Source organism: Gallus gallus, chromosome 14 (assembly GCF_016699485.2).
Source record: "Gallus gallus isolate bGalGal1 chromosome 14, bGalGal1.mat.broiler.GRCg7b, whole genome shotgun sequence".
Taxonomy (NCBI): Eukaryota; Metazoa; Chordata; class Aves; order Galliformes; family Phasianidae; genus Gallus; species Gallus gallus.
Window position 1 is genome coordinate 9259465 of NC_052545.1, and position 15543 is coordinate 9275007.

General features: G+C 46.9%; 1 protein-coding gene across 4 annotated transcripts in view; it reads left to right on the forward strand.

Annotated features, from left to right (window-relative positions):
• The first annotated feature begins 1709 nt into the window (after positions 1-1709).
• Positions 1710-15543, forward strand: part of GRIN2A (glutamate ionotropic receptor NMDA type subunit 2A) — a 160918-nt gene continuing 147084 nt past the window's right edge. For 3 of the 4 annotated variants that reach the window (XM_025155258.3, XM_025155259.3, XM_025155260.3), the window contains exons 1-2: positions 1710-2202; positions 4448-4870. In XM_025155258.3, the coding sequence (XP_025011026.2) occupies positions 2185-2202; positions 4448-4870 (441 nt within the window). In that variant the 5' untranslated portion in view covers positions 1710-2184. Of the gene's footprint in view, positions 2203-2782; positions 3000-4447; positions 4871-15543 lie in introns of all 4 variants that reach the window. The other variant, XM_015294579.4, reaches the window with a different exon arrangement.

Sequence of the window (15543 nt, forward strand, 5' to 3'; positions counted from 1 at the left end):
AACTTAGCTGCTTGTTTCTGTAGACAAAAGTACTCTGAAACAGGTAACTTTAAGGTGATGGGAAACCTACTTCCAATGTAATTTTGCTATGGAGGAGAAAATGGACCACTATATATGGGTTTATATAGTGGGTAGGAGGTAGGGATACCCTGCCTGGAAAGCATTCTCAGAGTGCAGGATTCCCAGCTTCAGGAAATGATGTTGGAGCTGCACAGCTGCAGTTTATTAGGTACCGATCCCTTCTGCCTTTTCCTCTCCAGGAGAATACCAACTCTGCGCCTGTAACCTCCCAAGTGCAGGGATGTCAGTGTTTGTCATACTGCATTTAGTGGACTTAATTTTTATTTGGTGCTTCCAGTATTGGATCAGAGTCTTTTATAAGAATAATTGAGGAAAATATCTGAGATGATGCTGAAGTATGTCTGATTTTTGACTTGTGAAAATCACAGCTTTGGTAAGATTAGAAAGTGTGACTATTGCTCTTGGTGGGCTGAATTTGGTAGTTTAGAGACCAACAATTACGCACAATGTGTTATATACTAAGTACATTCTAAAGGTGCTGCATCACTTCTAGTATTTCAAATACTCAATGTTAGAGCCATGGTTCCCCACAGTGAATTTAGCTTGCATTCAAGGATGCTGAAGGTCTCCAACCCCTGTTTTGCTGCTGCTGTGACAAACCTACAGCACTGCTGAAGCTGCTACAGGACAGCATGCACCGGGGTGACATGCCAAGATGCACTTAAACATCAAACTTTAAAAACTGGCACAGTTGTAGCTGCTTAATTGCTTTGCTTCGAAAGACTAATGCGATGTCTGAGGAAGTCATCTCTAAATAAGTCAGGAGACAGGGTTTCTCGAGAAAGAAAAGCCATAGATCTGCTGGGGACTCTTACAAACAGACTGTCATGAGCAGTAAAACTGACGTGTGCTTAAGTGTCTTGGGGACTAAGTTGCGTGTTTGTGTGGCAGGCTGGCTTCAGCTTCTTCGAACCTGAAGTTCTCTGCCGCGGGTCCTATTGGATGGGGTCTGTCCCGATGCAGGTCGGTCTCACTCCCAGCTGTTTAGCTTGGAAATGAGTGTCACTGTAAAAGAGTGAGTGCAAGAAGACGTCACCTGCGTGGTAGCGAGCTGGTGCGTTATTCCGCCAGAAGCAAATAAGTTGTGGCAGCTGGAGCGGGGTGCCGGAACGGGGGAAGCAGCAGCGCCATGGGGTAGGTGCGGCAGGAGGAGCGGGCAGCGCTGCGCGGTGCGGGATTGCCCGGGGCGGGCGGGAGCCGCGGGCGCAGCGCCTGGGATGGGGGTGTGGGGCCGCACTGAGCAGCGGGAGCGCCCCGACGGAGCCGGCTGCTGCACAGCTCCGTGTGCTACCCGCCGGCGGGCTGGAGCTTTTCGGGCTGCTTTTAGCGCAGAGGCCGCCGCTCCACGTTCGCTCCCCTGAGCCCACGGCAGGGATTTCGCTTCGACAGCTCCTCCATCGAGAGAAAGGAGAACGCTCGGGGGTTTCCCGGACTGCCGGCCTCTCGCCGGGGCTGTTAACGTGGGACGAGAGCTCAACTTTGCCGCTCTTCTGCCCCAGCCCCGGCGCTTCCACCGTTCTCGATGTGACACCTCCCCCGATTGCCTGGGTCTGACTCATTCGCTGGTGCTGGGAGAGGCAGAACGGGGAGGGGGAGCCTTCAAAGTAGCCGCGATTTGTCTCGCTTTTGACGAGGCGCCCGCGAGCTTCGCCCCGGCAAAGGCGGCGGGGCCGGGGGCGGCGGAGCGGAGGGGGCCGGCAGCGGCCGCCGGGTGGCTCCCGTCGGTGGCTCCCGCCGCGCTTCGGGGCCGCGCCGCTGTCAGTCCCGCCGGAGGTGGAGGACCGGGGAGCATCGGACCGGGAGCTGCCGCAGCAGCGTTGCAACTGCCCTTCCAACAGCCGGGGGAAAAAAAAAGCCAAAAAAAGAAAGCCATGAAGACGTCGAAACGCCTCCTGCCAAAAGTAAAGAGCAAATCCCAGTTGTGATGGCTCTGCTCAAACTTGATCCTGCGGGATTTCAGGCGATAAAGAGCTGCCAGGCTCGCACGTACCGCGGTGGGCGCGAGTCGCGGGATGAAACCCCGGCATTAGAGGACCTATTTCCCGCTCCGTCGTTTGCAGAGGAACCCGCTGAGATGAGTCGGAGGAGCGCGAGCCCAGAGCGATGTGGAGAGCGAACGCGGTGAGTGCGGCGCTGAGCGGCGGCGGGAGCCTTGGGGTCCTGGGGTCGCTTTAAGAAGTGTCTCCGTGCGTATTTACTGGGAATAGCGAGCGAGAAACCGAAGCGACCCTAGTTTGTGTGCCTCCCTGGGTTGATGTGTCGAAAATTGGGAACGAATCGGTGCCTCACGAGATCCGGAGCTTCGCCCCGCGCGCCGTTCTGCTCCACGCTCCGTGCGTGCCACGAGCCGCCCCCCCGCTGCCCGTGCGGATGCGTTGGCTGCTGGCGGTGCACCCGGGCGGGATGCGCTCGTGCGGGCTCGGCTCGTGCGTTGTCGGGGAGGCGGGAGCTGCCGGCCGGGCTGTGGGCTCCGGGGGGCATCTCCGGTAGGGAGAGCTCGGATTCGTTTCTAAACACAGCCGGGTGGGGGGAAACTTTTGAGTCCGGTCACTCGGAATCGCTTCCAGTCGCGCTATTTCGGTTCGCGTGCCACGTGAGATTACACTTTATTTTTTATTTTTTTTTCCCCCCGTTAAAATCCAGTCCTACTGACGGCTTCTCTCCTCTCCTCTCCCTCCCCCCGTTCCCTCACTGTCTGCAGCCCCCCTGCGCCCGTCTCGCTGGCCGCCTAGCTGCCCTCCCGGGATGCGATGGGCCTCGCGCTCTGCGGCGGGGATCACGCTTGCGGCCGGCGGCGCGGAGGCCGCCTGTGAGCCCGGGCACCGAGGGGCGCGACATGCCCGCGGCAGCGGCCCCGCCAGCACCGGCACCACCGGCACCCGCGGCTGCCGCCACCGCTCCGTCTCCTGAGGCGCTGGGTACGTGGGACGGCGCCGCGCGGCCGCGAGAGGGCGCCATCGTGCCGCCGCGGCCGGGAGCCGTGGGCGCTCGGCGCGGTTCGGCGGGGAGCGGGGCGCTCTCGGCGCCGGGTGCGGGCGGGCGGGAGGTGTGGGGGACGCGGGTTCGAATCCCCGGGTTGCTCAGGGGCGCGAGAGGCCGCGCTGTGGCTGCGCCCACCGCTGACTGCGCCGGCTTTGGTGCTGCAGCGCTGGGAACGTGGCCCGCAGCGCTTTGACTTAAGAAGCACGTTGGGACTGATTTGCAGTTAAATGGTCTCGCAAGCTCATCTCCTAGTCTGTCCCGACAGGAGGTGATGGTATAGCAAGCCCTTGTCTTGGCGTGCGTTTCAGCAGCAGATGATTCTGATTGATGGTGGAGATACGGTTGGCGCGATGAGAGGGGAGATCTGCAAACTGCAACCCCTGATTGGCCAGCCCTGCCGGTGCTTTCTGCGTGACGCTTTGCAACAAGGTTGGCTCGGTGTGGCACAGGGACTCCCCTCTTGCAGTTAGCAGAGTCAGTCGTGGGGGTGGAAATCCCTCGGGGCACAGAAACAGAGGGAGATCTCGCGGAGTCAGAGCTCCTTTCCCTCCCTCAGACAGTTTAGATGACTTCTTCTCTGGCTCACCTCTCCGCATTCAGCCCTGTACAGAGATTCAGCGAAGATCTGAAGTAAACCAATGCAGTGATGCTCATTTCTGGATCGCCCTCCCCTTCAACACCAGTGACAACTTTATGTCTGACATCAGCAGTTCTGAGATGCTCAAGTGAATGCCGTGTAAGAGGAGGGAGAAGAATTAAGATAGACTTACTGTGCTGCTGAATCTCTTCCAGAGATGCAGTAGACTGTGCATGAGCAGCAGCTGGCGAGGAGAGATCTTTGGACCTAAGGCAGCATGCTCCTGGGATGCTGCACGATGCACGGAGTGCACGGACTGGGCTTTCCAGCAGACCTCGGGCTCACTTCTCTCATTTTAAGCTAACGCACCTCTTCCTACCAGACTGTGACTGAATCTTAAATAGACATTCACACCAAAGGAGAGCAGACTTCTGTTCCTCACCTGCTTTAGGAAGGCAAGGTTAAGGAGGAGGATGATGGCACCTTTTTTGAATGGTTTCAGTCATTTCAATTTTGTTAGCTACCCAGGAGAAACATTAATGGCTACTTCTCCTGAACTTGTGCTTTTTTTTTTTTCCTGCTGCCTTGCTTGTGGGAGACCAATTGCAGTACTATCTATCACTGCCAACTCAAGTTTTTGAGGGGATGTAAGCTTGAAACGAAACTAGATGAAGAATGTGTTATAAAAAGCTGCTAAATGTTGTCTGGTGTCCAGAAGCTTTCTGTTTAGAACCTTCACTGGAAATATACAGTACATATTTTTTTCCTCTCTGTTGCTTTTCTCATACAATGTGATCACTTTTACAGGGGATAAAGCTGGCAAAGATGAGGAAAATTGGCTGTGCTCTCCTGGTACTCCAAGCTCTTCTTGCGCCTCTGGATCTTATTTGTGGAGCAGAGAAGAATTATCCTGTCCTGAACATTGCAGTCATTCTGGGAAGGACCAAGGATATCACGGAGAGAGATATCAGATCTCTCTGGACCAGGGAGATGTCAGCAGACCTGACCGTTGAAGTCAATGTAGTGACCCTTCTGGTGAACCAGACTGACCCTAAAAGCATCATAACACACGTTTGCGACTTGATGTCAGGTACCAAGATCCACGGAGTGGTTTTTGGAGACGACACTGATCAGGAGGCAGTAGCTCAGATTTTGGATTTTATTTCATCTCAGACTTCTATTCCAATTCTTGGAATTCATGGCGGGGCCTCCATGATAATGGCAGATAAGGTAGGATGATCGTTCAAAGCCTTTGCTACTCTAATGCACTTCAGCGTCAGAATACCTCTAATTATCTCTTTTTACTTTAAGGAAGAAAAGAATATACACACCAGTGTCCTCCTTGACTACTCACCAAATATTTGAAAGTATTTTGGGGTTCATACCTGAAACTCAGTTTTCTTTCCAGTGTAATGGAAAGTGATCCTAATTAAACTTTACTCTCCACCTAATCTAATGCTGATCACCCTAAAAAAATTATTAGCAAATACAATGTATGGCTGTAAAAACCACAAACAGTTCAATCAAATAATTGTAGGGATCAAATACAGAATTATAAGCAGATATTTATGAGCGTGGCAGAATAGTAGCAAGTTGTAGCCATGAATGTATTTAAGGACAGTAGTTGTAACAGGGCATTGATATTAGACTGAACTCTTGTGATCTGCTATGGTCTATAATTTAAATAGGCTTGCAAACATACAGTCGCTGTATTAATTAAGTTAATTTTTCACTAACCAGATACTTATAACTTCCTGCTATAGCTTATGAGAATCCACAAAGCATTGTCAGAGCCCGGAGGTGATGACAAATTGCTTTGTTGGGAAACATTTCTTTACATAACCCATCGTGAGATGGTGGAACGACAGTCAGAAGTGACTCATGTATGCAGCTCATTTGCTTTAATGCTGCAACAGTTAAAAATACATTTACTGGCACTGCAGGTAGGTTTGGTCTTGTGGAGTGATGGGTGCTGCTTTGGAAGCAGTGGGTGTGTGGCACCTCCCAGGGCAAGGCGTTCTGGCATGGACAGCTGCTTGGCCTGAGGGTCTGTGAGAAGCTCCTGCTGATGCTGAGCAGCACGTGCTGTGTGGAAGGGAGTTTGTGTGGGCAGTCAGTCGCTGGTTTTCCAGCACGCAGCTTGCGCTGCACGCATCCCACACGATGTTAATTGCAACTCATTTCCTGCTACTTGTACCCTTTAGGTTTTTCTCATTCCTTAAAGATTGTTCTTCCTTGTAGATGACTTCTGAATAGTCCTTCAGGATCTCTCTGTATCCATCTAAGTCTGAAGTGGTTTCAGAACTTGGGGAAGCAGAAGCAGGGAAGATGCAATGATCAGTTATGACTGGGAAATCTGTACCCAACTTTTGAGCCCTTTTCTCTCTGTAAGAAAAGTATTCTGCTGCTATTAAAGAGATCCTCTGTCTCAGTATCGTGAATGACCTTTAAAACTTGCAATACAATGGTGAGAGTGATAACTGCTGAATTATAGCAGAGATTCTGTAACAATGGGCTGGACATTGATTTGTACAGAGATCAGTACAGTCAGTCCTACTGTCTTAAATGTAAGTGCAGCCACCAAGTAATACAGATGGTTATTTCATGTGCTTTTAAATCACTGTACGGATTTCCTTATCTTTCTGAAGTTAGCTTCGTGTGTACTTGGGAGCTCTGTTTGATGTGTGTCACTCAACTTTCTATACCAGTACAAAAACATTGGAGACTGAAGAGCCCAGGGAGAGCTGAGTGATGAAACTGGCAGAAATCGGTACAGTATCAACGCTCAGTATCTGAATGCAGGACGTTCCCCATACAGATGGTTATTATTTGCTTTTATGTAGGGGCTTCTAGCACATGAAACAGATTGCATTTTTCCTGTCTCAGGAAGTTAACGTTGTGTTCCCATTGTATGCTAATATTGCCACTATTACGTCACCATCTTTGGTGCCGGGGCTTATTGCAGTTTGATAATGCAACGCTGTGCTGAATCTCGGCTTCTAAGATTTCCATTTGGGAAATCAAAATTGTTCACTTGTGTGTTAAGGCGATCGAACAGAGCTGTCTTTAGTGGCGTGAATTGGCTGAGGGAGTTTTATGATCGTGTAACTGAAATTGCCTCCGTTTTTATCTTGGCTGTTGCAGCGCGCGGTCTATCTTGCCACTGCGTTTGGAACAGCGCAGAAGTAAGAGCTGCGTGTGTCACTCAATTAACCCATCATTTGGGAATGAATTCCTGGGAGCTCAAGGTGAAATTCATAGTGCTGTCAGAAGAGCAGAGGAGATGAATTCTGAGGGAGAAGAGCTGCAAATGTAAAAATCTGTCTTCCAAGACGGTGTCAGGATTTCAGCCGAAACGCACGGCTGCTGGCTTACGTTAGGAAGTTGATCAGCGTTGAGTCTTCCGTTTTGTCTCCCATACTGAGACTGCTAACATCTACTGCCTGTGGATGGAGTTCCCACCTCTGGCACCCCATGGCTGTTTCATTTGTCCTCACTGTGTGGCTCTAGTAGTTCTCTTCCTTCTGTGTGGAATCATGCTGATGCTGTGCTTTAGATGACTTTTAGATGGAAATGAGTGTGCATGTGTTGTACCTGCTCATTTGTAGTCTACAAGCAAGGCTGGCACGCAGGCAGCACAGCAAGTCAGTGAATTCCGTGCCAGTACTTATACGATGCTTAACTGTCCTAAACGTGAGCTGGGCTGCGGATGTGAATGAGAAGTTGTCTCTAAAGCTCTGTACTCCTAAAGGCTTCCCTGGAATGCTCTGAGTGGATGAGCTTTCCATTTTCTGCACTGCTAATAAATATTGCACTTGGGGAATGGTGTCCCAGTGCTGTGCTCTGGGTGCTGCCATGGCCACCAGTAGGACCTTGCTGCAACCTCTTTAAAATTTGGTTGCGCAGCCGAGGGAATGCATTGCTTCATGTGGATTATAAAAGTGGTGGCAGGTGTGTAAAGCCACCAGCACTGAAATGGTTTCCACAGAAATGGAAAACCAATCCCTCACCTGCAGCCTGCTGCTAAAACCTTACCAATAAAGCTCTGAGGTGCCTATGACTGTGCTGCACTGTAGAGGTGCCCTGGACGGCAGCACATGCTTTGCCTGTCACCAGCACTGTCACCTGCTGCTGGCAGCAATCCTTCTGCCCATGAGCTGCTCCTGGGCTTTGGTCCTCAGTTCTTCTGTGGGCTCAGGCAATGTTCAGATTTGAGATGGTGCAGTGTAACAAGATGAGGATTGTGTCTGGGATGTGTCTGCCAACCTGCTGTGCGTCGCAGCCCTGGGAGGATGCTGCTAACAGGCTGGCTGTTTATTCATCCCGTGTCTGTTCAGATTTGAGATGTCAAACCAAACACTGCTTAGGATCTGTTTCCTGACTGGAGGATTTGATTTTAAACTTAGTTACGTTTCTTTCACCACATGCTTTCGTTAAAATGATTGTAATTAAGATTCCTTTCTAAGACAGAACATTATGGTTCTGCTACAATAGCAAAGGATAAGGATTTGTTTCCTTCAGAAGTGGGAAGAAAAGCTGCCTGTGTGTTATAAGAGCACCTGTGAGCACTGAGCATCTCTGAACCATGGTACTTTTGCATGTTTCAAAACTGAGTCTAACTTATTAGTAAACCTCTCTGAAAGACACAGAAACTGGAAGCATTTTAGCGTGGTGAAGGTGTGCGTGTAGCTGAGCAGTACTAAAGGTGAGGGCAGTTTTCCTTTAGAGCCATTCAGAAGTGATGCTTCTTGAAACAGCCTTAGAATTGTTAAAATCAATCTTTGATATCCCAGGAAATAATATGATGAAATTATCATTCTTCATTATTCTCTGTGCTGATGAATTAATGCTGACAACTAACGCTTTCCTTAATTGTTTGGCATAAAATCCATTCTGCACCTACCACCATCTTTTGCTTTCCTTTTATCTGCCTTGTCCCCAGCAGTGAATACAGAACGGTAGAATAACAGAAGTCAGAGGGATCTCTGGGGGTGCCCAACCCAAGCCCCGTTTGTCAACGAGTGAGCTGCAATGTTGGGTCAGGTCCTTCAGGGCCTTCTCCAGTCCGGCTCTGAGCGTCTCTATGGATTTAGATACAACAGTCAATCAGTTCCAGTACTTAAACTCTCACTGTGCAAATATTTTTGTTATATCTCATTGGAGTCTTCCTCTGTAATGTGATCGTGACCTCTTGTTTTGCTGTGAGTCTAACTCCATTTAGTTTTAGACACCTGTCCTTACCTGTCCTATCCCCAGCAGAGCCCCATTCCTTTGGCCTTTCCTTGCAGCCTCGTGTGCTCCAGTCCTTTGGATTTGCTGAGAGGTGGTGATGGTTGTATGGGGGGAGCCTGAAACTGAACGTGTGATTGCAGCCATGGTCTCATGAGTTCCAGGGAGGGAATGATGCCCCACGAGCATACTGTGCATAAATGTGCTTCAATTCTTATGCTTTAAAAATTTCTGAAAAGAACGGGAGAGGATGTAGGATTTCTTTTTTTATTGTAGAATCACTTCTGGATATCGCAATTCCTGGAGCATGTTTATTGATTTGTGTGTCTGCCATTTTTTTCCTTCCAGCTCATGGTAAAAACAGTCCTATATTCTTACAGAAAAACCTTACATTTAAATTGCTAACTTTTCATTCTTGCCTTTACTGCTAACTGACATTAGCATGTATGTGGCAGCATACTTCTGAGCATGGTAGTGATTTTGGCTTTGGTTAGCACTGCAGAAGGTAGGAAGAGTAAAGTACAGCTAAATGCCTTAGTCCGAAAATACCGATGTTAATTTAATGTTTCATGTCTGGATACATTGCACTGTTCCATTGCATGCAAGCAATACTTCCAGCTTCTGCCTCTTGCAAAGGAGAGGTTCAATGTGATTTTCTTCCTTTCTTGCTGTACTAATGCTGCTACAGGAAGCATAACTATCAAAAATTCTTATTGCACTTTTAGCTGCAACAAAAATGTAGTGTTGATCTGTCTTTGCATATGGATAGATATTTATTTAAAAAAAACCTTGCACATGCTAAAGATTTTTATAACCAAGCTCATAATCCGCAGTTGTGCCTTTTATACGTATGTGCTATGACTGTTTGTAATTAAATGGTTAAAAATGTGCTTGAAATCTGTCTCACTGAGGCATATGGACTGGATTCAATTTCTTGTGCTTTTTGTTACCTGGAGCCAAAGCTCAGCGAGTGTGAGGTGGTTAGAATGCAGCGTGCTGCTTTGCATTGCTATGCTTGTGCTGTCGTGGCTATGGGGAAGTGAAGTTTAACTGTGTTTGCTGCAGTGTTTGCTACTTTGAGCTGTGCTTCAGAGCTCGAGGGAGCATTATACCGTGGTGTGCCTTGTTTTCTTGCCATTTCTCTCCCTCTCTCTCCTGCTTTTCTAAAGGATGTTCCTGCCTGTTTTGGAGACATTTGTATTTTCCTCATTCTTCCTCCTTAGTTTGATGAAGGAAAGTGTGGTGGATTTCCTGAAATACTGTGAGAGTGAGCTTTGAACGATGTCTCTGAGAGATGGGGGGGGACAAACTTGGAGTAATTTATCCAAGCAGAAAGAAGACAGTGACAGAAATTCCTAACATCTTCAAAAACTAGTAAGCAAACTGTAGAAAGCAGAAATCTTTTGCTCAACACCATATCCTAGAGTTTACCTGGTGTTTGATGTGGCTGAGGTGTGGGCAAGGTCCTATTTTCAGCTTTCTTCAGTCTGCAGTGTTGTAGCTGAGCCCTGGCTGCAGGATGGGACCATATAAACCACTCCTGTGTCACAGAGTGCAGTGATTGGCTTCACTGGGACTTAATCTCATTTGCAGTAAGTGCAATATATTTTCGTTTCAAAGGTATCGTTTTCTTTCTCTTCACGCTTTCTGTTCTTACAGTTCTTGAAAACAGGAATCCATAAATGCCTCCGTGTGTTTTGAGCAGTAACAGCTTAAAACTGCCAGTAAGTGAACGTCTAGATCATCCATGCATCCGTCCAAGCTATTGCCTGCCTATGGGAAATGATAACACAGCCAGCTCCCAAGCGGGGAAAAGTAGGACACCAGGCCTTCAGCGTAATTTTCTGCTTGCAGACATTCTTGGTGGCATCTTTAGAATCTTTTTTTTTCCAAGAGCATTCTCGAACATAAAACCTGAAATGATTTCCTTTAAGCCACAAAATAATAACGGGACTATTATAACTCACATAAGGCACTTCTGGTAATCAGAATATATCTGATTCTGCCTGAAAATATTCATCCTATTAAAATTATGCAGTGAAAGAACAGAAGGGCATTGGTATGATGTCAAAAAAAACGTTTTTAACATCTTTTCTATTAATTGTTTTTGAGAGCTTGCTTTGATTATTTGAACAAGTAGTTTAATAGTCCTTTATATTTGCCACCCATTTGAGCTAACGGTTGAATGTGAAGAATTCTTTGTGTTTTTTTTTTTTTTAATGGATGATACAATTTAGGACTTGCTTGGAGGATGTCCTTGATAGGGCTGTTGACATCAGTGATGGTACAGAGCATGTTGCAGATGAGTAGTCTCTGCAGTTTGGGACTGGTTTTGTTTGTCAGAAACTGGGGGTCATCTGGGCCAGCCTTGCCCTCCTCCCAGCCCCGTTCTGCCTCTCCTGCCTCCCCTCTCCTGGAGCTATGAAGTTGTGTGCATTTTATTGAGGGAGCCCAGCCTGGATTGTCTCCATACCATCTGTCACCATATTGTTAGTTTAAATCACTGAGATATTTTCTCCTCTCCTTCACTGAAATTAATGAAACTGTAGCAGCATCATTGGCTATTTATATTTGATTTACACTTAATGTCCTCAGGAGAAAAGCCCCATGCTTGCACCTGAGGTGTGTAAGCTAGACGCTCTGTCTACACAGAATGCCCAGGAGTTGGTTCTGCCACCTCAGGGCTGCAGTTGTGCTCCAGCCCAGATCCCTATGGCTTCTCCAGACAGAGACCTGTGTGAAGTCCAGTGGCACCGGAGAGGCAGCACTGGTAGGAGAAAGGTGTGTCTTCCACCAGCCTGAGGAGGAGAGGCTTTGGGCTTCTGTGGAAATGCACAGCAGCTGCCAAACCTGGTGAGTTTGCATTGGTTGCTTTTTTTTAGCTTTCAAACACAAAGTTGAAGTGGTTACCTGCAGTGCAGCAGCTCTAACTTGTATGAAGTATGCAGTTAACATCTTGCCTCACCTTTCCCACAGTACTCCTGAAAAATGTCTGCACCTCCCCAGGTTGGAGCATGGGGGCTCTGCAGGGTGGGTTGACAGGTGTTCTGCTCATCAGCCTTTGTGATTAATGTAAATTTCCTGGAAAAAAAAAAAAAACACAGTAGTTGCTATTCCTAATTTGTGACTGAGGTTTGGCTTGCTTACTGGCTCTAAAAGTTTTCCAAGTGGGTTAAAGATAAAACTAGACAGAAAGTTTGTGCAGTCAGAGCCGTTGCTACTTCCCTTATCTGCTTAGCAGCCACAGAGACCAAACTAAAGCTGACCTAAGGAATCCAGCAACATAGCTGAGGTTATAAACTGGTCCTGAACTTCTAGAGCATGGAGAAGAGTGAAACATCTCCATGTGGTTGTATGTGACAGGGTGGAGAAAGTATAACAAGATTAACCAACATTTGAATGGAAATGCCCTGAACAACCTGACTGAGCTTTAGGTATCCCTGTTCATTGCAGGGGAGTTGGACTAGATCCCTTCCAGCTCAGATGATTCTATGTGTGGTAGTCATCCCCTTCTTGGACTATTTTGGTCCCTTCAGACTGTAAGGCACCAAGAAGCATATTGGAGGGCTGTGGAAGGGATTTAATTAAAACATGACGGTGTATTTTCTGTACAGCTCCTAAACAACTTCTGTTTCTTTTGAAAGCCTTTTGCTTCATGTTTAGGAATGCTCTGGTTTGAGAAAGCCACATCTGTGGTTTGTAGTATACATGTAGATTCTCTCGGCTTTCTTCCAGATTTTAATAGTGAAGGTTGAGAGAGAAAGAGAAAATAAATGCCATGTTTGTGCTTTTAGTATTTTGTGTGGAAGCACATTGATTTGCCTCCTGTCAGGATGGAGCCTACAAGGAGCAGTGGTTGGTGTGTGGGGCTGGCTGAAGGCAGTGTGTTCTCCCAGCAGTATCACATATCACTCGTCTTCAAGCAGCCTGGGTGAAGATCTGATTTGAAAAGGGAAAGCTGCCTAGGAGGCCATGCACTTTTCATCTTTAAAATGATGCATACCTTAATGTCAGGCTTGGAGTGAGCGCTCTCAGGGAGTTTCTTCACCACCAGCTGACTCATTGGTCAGTGGTTTAGGCTTTCTATCCCCGATGCAATTCTGAGCACGTGATTTCATCCTGGGCCTGCACGGAGGATGGCTGGCTGTCCCCTCATTGCAGGCTGGTCACCTGCTGCAGCGCGGCCGGGAGCGCCAGCCCTGCTGTTGGCACGGTGCTGTGCTGTGCTCAGCTATTTATTTATAGCCTGCTTTTGTGCATCTCGGAGCAGGATGCTTCTATAAATGTTTCATTCGAGGGATCGTGGGGTGGGAAGTTGCTCATCTTTTTGTGTAGTATCCCTTTCCTCACGGCGTTTGTTTCCCGGCGTCCCAGCTTTTGGTTCAGGACTCTGTGCCTGTAATTCTGTCAGCACCAACTTTTGACCGTTCCTGTTTACCAGTTTGCCTCTCCCCGTGACCAGAATTCACAATAGGATTGCTTTGTTTTCACTACATCGATTTTGTGCCTGGTGGAAATACATTGCATATGTAAAGCCACTGTGAGAGAGGAGAGAGCGAGGATTTTATAGCCACCTTCCAGCTCAACACAATTTACAATACAATTAGGAACGACAGTTATAATTGGATAAACAGAAAATAGAATTAAGGTAATCTGTTCTAAACGCGCAACGTTTCTGTAATGAGTTGCTTTTAGGAGTTACAGAAACATATAATTACCAGACAAATTACATGTTATTTTTTGTGTATGTGTGTGTGTGAGCCTAATTTAGTGTTCTGAGTAAATTATGCTGATAAAAGCATCAGGGTTATGTGAAGTACCTAAATGGGATGAGATAAGGTTTGTGAGTTCATCATAAGAAAGCAGATGTAATAATTAGGGAGGCTGGCTGTATTCTAGTCAAGCAGTGTTCGAATGGCCTGCTTTATTATAGATAGTCACGTCTTTTTTGTAGTCAGTAAAGTAATCCTGTCCTCTTTGGTTTGTTTCAATCCATTTGCTGTTCCTTCTCTTCCTTCTTGATCTGCATTTCAGCTGTTATATGCAAAAAGGCTGAAATTTCCCATTGTGGAATCCAGATTCCAGCAGATGTGGATGACTCCAGTACTTCAGATGCAAAGCCTTAAGCAGTATTGCTTGGCAGTGTAAGACAAAACTCAGCTGGTACAGAAGATGTAAAAAGAAGCATTTGTTTTCTTTTCTTGCTCTTAGACTGAGGTTTTTCATCTCCAGTCTCTTCTGAATGCAGTCTCCTTCCCCCAGACATGCGTGTCTCTCCAAGCACTCTTCTTTTATGCTGCCTTCCTCTCCAGCCCATCTGCTTACTGTTCCTATCTGTGCTGGGCTGTCATGCTAGCATTCAGTTTTATTTGTTTATTGCATTAGTTCACTTCTGGTAGAAGGAAGGCTGGTTAGGAGGGAATACACCTCTCCACCTAAAATCGTGTCCCTTAATGTCAGGAGTACTGGGACTCTTTCAGTGTATACAGAGGTGATAGTTGTACTAAAATATGATTAACTGGGACAAATGAGAATTGTGTGGAATCCCAAGAAAAAAGGTCAAAACTGTTATGACTTTAAGCCAAGCCTGTTTATATTTAATAGTAGAAAATACAGAAAGGGTGAGATGCTGAGCCAGGGTAATGGAGGTGCAGAGCTGTGGTGGTGAGAAACCAGCAAGAGAAGTTGCTGATGAAAGTGGTCTGTTTGTATATTCCTACTTGGGAAGAACGAAATATGAGAAATCCAAAAGGATTCAAAACTCCAACCGTCGTTTCCATGTTGGTATCTCTTCAGGATTCCTGGCCTTGGGGGGTTGGGAGAGCTCTGCTGAGTGATTTCTTCACTGAGCACCTTGCATTCTCCTGTTGGTGAACTGCTCTTAAAGTGCTTCCCACAGTGCAACGCAGGGAGTCTGTGCTGTAGGTAAACATCTCAGGGTTGGTGGATCAGAGACTGCACGTTTGTCTCCTAATGACGTTTGATGTTCTCCAGTTTGTTTCTTTTAATTTACATTCTCTCCTTTATACAACCCTTGGCAGATGGTCAAGCTAGAGGCTTCCTAGGTATGCAATCTCACCACTTTTCTTTTTATTGCTGTACCAGTTTGTCCAGCACCCATGTCCCTCTAGGCAAAAATGCATTTCTATAGAAAATAGAATTATTTTTGGAATGATTCTGATTTGTGGCAATAAATGTAAGTTTTTTTTCCTATGCGTTTCTGTTGTGTGCATGTGCTTCAAGGGGGCGCCGACTGCCTTGGACTTGAGGAACTGGCATTTGAAAATGTATTGATGAATGTCTTCTTTCACAACTCATTTTCAATTAAATTAATCTGATTTTTAGATCTCCCTCTAGGGGCATCAGAATACTTGGGAGCAGGGCGAGCTGACACTTAAAATATATGAAAACAAATTGCTTTCCACAGTGTATGGTGGCTTGCTGATTCTGCAGTTTCCCCTACATGGTGTTTGAGAAAGTGTTTTGCTGTGGCTTTAAAATATTATTAAGACTTGCATTTACTGGCACTTAAGACTTAAATTGCAGTTATGTGCACGGTACAGATTTATGGATCATTAATTATATAAATGCTGATGTCATCCGAACAGCTGGCTGTGCGAGGTTGAAAACAAGCAACAGCTTCTGAGAACAGAGCATAGGAAAGTGTCACATGA